General features: G+C 62.0%; 1 protein-coding gene across 1 annotated transcript; it reads left to right on the top strand.

The window, feature by feature from the left end:
- The first annotated feature begins 308 nt into the window (after positions 1 to 308).
- Positions 309 to 684, top strand: LOC103778554 (selenoprotein M). Its single transcript, XM_008946145.1, has 2 exons — positions 309 to 380; positions 472 to 684. Exons 1-2 carry the CDS (start codon positions 315 to 317, stop codon positions 682 to 684), a joined length of 279 nt encoding a protein of 92 aa, XP_008944393.1. The 5' UTR covers positions 309 to 314.
- The last annotated feature ends 4,193 nt before the right edge of the window (positions 685 to 4,877 follow it).

Genomic DNA, 4,877 nt, shown 5'->3' with positions numbered 1-4,877 from the left:
TGGACAGGGCAGGACTAGGTGGGATGGGATGTAGGGCAGGGTGAGACACACAGCATGAGGGATGGGATGGGCTGAGGGGTGGGTTGAGTTGGAGGAGGAGATTAGATGAGGGGTGAAGGACAGGATGGGTGGGCAACAGGTGGGATGAAATGTGATGGGACAGGACGGGATGGGATGCAATGGGGGATGAGATGGGATGGGGACAGAACAGGATGGGGTGGGAGTGAGTGGGATGTGATGGAGTGCAGGATGGAATGGGGGGGCCTGGCTAGTACTGTCCATGCCTTAGCGCACCACCCAGCCATAACCTGGAGATGAAACACCTGCCTGGTGCTGACCCCGAGCTTGTGCTCCTCAGCTACCGATACGAGGAGCTGGAGGTGAGTGAGTAGCACTGCCCCCGCTGCCGGAGCAGGCTCTGGGGTGGTCGCTGCCCCACAGATGCCAGCCTGCTGTCCTGTCTGCATGCAGAGAATCCCCCTGAGCGACATGACCCGGGAGGAGATCAACCAGCTGGTGCAGGAGCTCGGCTTCTACCGCAAGGAGACACCGGATTCCCCCGTGCCTGAGGAGTTCCAGTTTGCCCCTGCCAGGCCTCTGCCTACCCTGCTGCCCCACCAAGCTCCTGCCACTGACAGCAGGACCCAACCTGAACGTGACAAGGGAGAACACCCGGACCTTTAGGGAGGGGTGTCACGCTTGGAGAGGGTCCTGCAGCCAGCCCCCAGTGTTACAGCAGCTGGGGACAGTGTTGCAGGGTGGCAGAGGTGTCCCCCACCGTTGTTTGGTGCTGTGTAGCCTCTGCCCCAAGGATGCCCTGAGCACCTCTGGCCTTGAGCAGGGGCTTCCTGAGCATCATGGACATTCCAGGGGTCCCATGTGCCTGTCATTGCCCTTTCCTCCCTGCAGCCCAGCATCACTGGATGTGCAAGAGGACCAGGGTTCGTTGTGCTCTCTCACCGTGCTCCAAGGTTTAGCTGAATCCCAGTGCCGGGCAGCAGCATCCTACCTGCGTGGGACAGGATGAAGCCCTCAGCAGAAAGCCCCAGGTGCTGAGGGTAGATGTGCTAGGTCCCAGAGGTGGGAGAGCTGCCCCCAGGGGGATGTGGCTTTACACCCCAGCAGGGTTGTCTCATATTGAGCCCCCAGTAAAGCCCCCTCGTACAATCAGCTGCAGTGTCATCTGTCCAGGAAGGGCTCGGTGGGGTGCATCCCATGCCGCTCTGTGCTGGGAGGAGCTGGGTGCCCCAGGCACGAGGGGACAGCAGGGTCACGGCTTCTGCCGGGGAGCTGACAAACTGTCCTGTGGACCAACAGCACTGGGCCTGTGCCAGCACCTCTCTGGTGGGATGGATGGATGGATGGATGGATGGATGGATGGATGGATGGGGCACCACAGCTTGGGATGAGCTGCTCTCGTGGGATGCTGGGGGACAGGCGTGAGCCCACGAGCGGGTCCTGCAGGGGGTGAGCTGAAGCCCAGTGGCTGAGCTGGCCTTAGGCAGGGAAGGGCACAGGGTGCAGCTGTGACATCTGCAGACCTGGCTCTGTACAGCCTTGGTGGCAGCGTGGAGTCTGCTCCCCGTGCCAGGCCTAGGAGTGATGGGGGGCAGCAGATCAACAATCCTTGGGCAGTGGGATGCTGATGATGCCCCTCAGCACTTGGCATCTGAAGTGCTGGGGTTTAAACCCCCAGCCCTGAATGAGTGTTGGCATATGGATGATGTCCACAACCAGGCAAGAAAGGTCCTTCTGATTGGTTTTCACCCAGGGTCTGGCCAGCCTTGAGTGGGAACTGATGAGGAGATCACCACTAAGTGCCCTCACCTTCCACATTAACTTGGAGTTGGGGTAAGGAGCCATCTCTATAAGAGCTGACTCTGCTGGCAGTGGGGTTGGGAGGTTTGCTCACAGTGTATGTGCTATTCTGGCTGTTGGAAGGGCTCTCTGACTCCTGACAGCAAGTGGAGTCTCCAGGATGGCAGGGCCAGAACATGAAGCTGTCTCTCGAGTCCCTGCTATCTAACTGGACTCAGGGCTTGGCTCCTGGGCCAGCTCGACCCCATCTGGGCCAGCTCGCTCCCATCCTCACGTCCCCTGCGGTGGGTGAGTGCATCGATTTGTTCCTCCCTTCGGCTGCCCAGCACTTTGCATCTTCGGTGTATGACGTGGCAGCAGAGGGAGGTGTTTGGCTGCTGGTCTGACCATTAACATCATTCTGTATCAGGGAAGGAGTCAGCAGAAGAGCACTGTCCCCGAGCAGGTAGAACAGCACGTGTCCTGCATCTCCCATGTCCAGGCGAGCAGTGGGGCTACAGGGAGAGGGGCCCAGGAGCAGGCAGGGCTGCCAGCACCCCTGGGTGCTGTGGTATGTGCTGCACTGGAAACATGAAGCCGTGGTACAGCCAGGGAGAAGAACGCGAGGCAGAGGCATCACCCCAGAGTATAAACTTTTATTGTCTGGCTGGTGTTGGTACACGTGTCAACGTGGGTGTAGAGACAGTGATGGAGGGGCGAGCAGCGCTGAGTTGCCCTGAGGTGCCCTGAGCTGGGGAGGAGAGTGGTGGTTGCCATCCTGGCTCGTTCCTTGGGCCCCTCACTCCCCTGGGACCCCCTGCCTCCCCTTCTGCTCCGCAGCACACGGGTGCTGCACCCTCCCCAGTGTGGACGCACCCCAGGGTACGTGCGTGCAGTGGGAAGCAGAGTGCACAGTGCCATGGGGCTATCCCCAGGGAGGTGGCACCAAGCAGGGCCTGCAGTGGGCAGAGGGGCTCCCTCACAGGGGGGCGAGGAGAACCACTTCTGGCCCAGGCTGGCCTGCACAAGCCTGCTTGGCTACCAACCCACACCAGCCCTGGGTCCAGGGGCAGAGCTGGGCCCGGGCCTCCCCAGGGATGAAGGGGTGCTGCCCACAGGACAAACAACTGGAGAACAAATAACTTAGGCTGGAGCGCAGGAGGCAAGCCCAGGTGAGCAGCACCCCTGGCAGCGCCTGCCTGACCCTGCCCATGCCGTCAGCCATGGCAGAGGGGGCTCCAGGGAGGCAGTGGCGTGGGGGTTGCCCTGGCGGCAGTGCGCCCCCGGTTTACCTCCCGTGGTACCCCCGAGACCTTCCTGGGCCAGGCAGCTATCCCGCCCACCAGCAGCCCCCAGGGCAGGGGGCGCGGGCAGGGTGGGCTCTAGCACTCTTTCTGCCGCATGCGCAACTCGTGGCGACGCAGGTGGTTGTAGAGGGACTGCACATAGGTGAAGACGCACTTGGAGTCTGGCTTCTTCCCCATGATCATCATGTCTTCCACTTCCACCAGGGGCACACAGTCCACCAGCGCCCTGTGGAGATGTAGCCCTCAGCATGGCCAGGGGTGGGTGTTGGGATGGGGGAATGTGTGCTGCCCAGGTGCTCAGCACCACTGCCCTCAGCCCCGCTCAGCTCCTGAACATCCCTGTCCCCATAGTTCTGTTCCTGGCACTGGAGTGTGTGATGCCTGCGATGAGGAGGTGCCTGCCTGCCCACACCCCTCGCCCCCCTGCTACTCTGTCTCCCAGCTCTGGATGCTGGAAGTCACCCCTTGCTCAAGCTGTGCCCACCCTGCTCCTCCTCCAGCTGATGCTGGTACACTGTAGGGAATGACCTGCCTGCACAACAAGCTTCAGCCTCAACAAGTTTCACCTTCAACAAGCTCAGCTCTGGCCTGTCCCTACCTCCTCCTAGCCTGGCCCCAGAGCAGTGCCAGGGTCTGTGCAGGGCCCTGTGCCATCAGCTACAAACCTTGTGGGGCCGTGGCAGAGCAGCCATAGCTGTTCCCTCCACCTCTGCAGCCTCCGGGCCCTGCTCTCACTCTGCCCACACCACCCACCCAACTCCCTGGGTGCCATCCCTCTCCCCACACTGGTGCTCTCGGAGCAACCAGGAGGATCCAGCTTGAGGAAACTGGAGCATGGTTTGGGGTGGTCGCTGCAACAGCCAGGCAGGGCCTGGAGGGGACCTGGTACCTCTGTCCCCTCTCATTTGACTGGTGAGGGATGGTGCAGAAGCAACCCAACCCTGCCACTGCTGCCACCTCTCACACGCGGCCCCTGCGCCCCTGCCAGGGACAGACAGTGTCAGAGCACTCAGGGCATGGGCTGCTTGGTGGCTAACTGGCAGTGCCCACTGAGGGCATGGCCAGCCCAGCTGTTCCAGCCCTGGTGCCACCTGCGGCAGAGGCTCAGCCCCAGTGACAGGGTGCACAAGACAGCTCTGAGCACAGGGAGGCTCCAAAGCCCAGACACCAGCTCCCCCCAAGCCCTCTCCCCCAGCTCTCCAGGCTGCAGTAACTCCGCTGCACACCTCAGACCTCCAGCACAGCCTACCCCAGCTGAGAAAGGACAGGGACCCACAGCTGATGCCAGCTCCCTGGGAAGCACAAGGGCCAAGGAGAACCTCCTGCCCCAGAGCTCTGCCAGGACCCTGTTCCTGCGCCCCCCAGTCCCAGCTCTCCCACGGAGCCTCTGCTGTGCTGGAGCCTGTGGGCTCCAAAGCCTGGCCAGCACTGGCCACAGCTCGATTTGGCTGCCCTGGGAAGAGGGGCGCAGGGGCCACGCTCAGAGCCTTCAGGAAAGCCCCGGCCTGAGCAACCAAGGCCATCTGCCACCCCCAGCTTAAGGGATGATGGCAAACCAGCAGCAGCACGAGCAGAGCGGCTCTGCCCTTATAAAGCCATTGTTTGGGCTCCGGTGTGCTGGTGCTGCACGAGCCAGGGGGAACAGCAGCTCCAGCGCCAGCTGGGATGCCCCTGAAGACAGGCACAAACACGGCAAGACGAGGCCGGGCCCAAGCCTTGAGTCACACTTTCCAGGCTCCCCACTCCTGCCCATATATGAGCAGGCAGCACCTC

The sequence above is a fragment of the Merops nubicus genome, unplaced genomic scaffold (genome assembly GCF_000691845.1).
Source record: "Merops nubicus isolate BGI_N331 unplaced genomic scaffold, ASM69184v1 scaffold30538, whole genome shotgun sequence".
Taxonomy (NCBI): domain Eukaryota; kingdom Metazoa; phylum Chordata; class Aves; order Coraciiformes; family Meropidae; genus Merops; species Merops nubicus.
The sequence above is the reverse complement of the archived record's forward strand: the minus strand, read 5'-3'. Positions and strand labels throughout refer to the sequence as shown.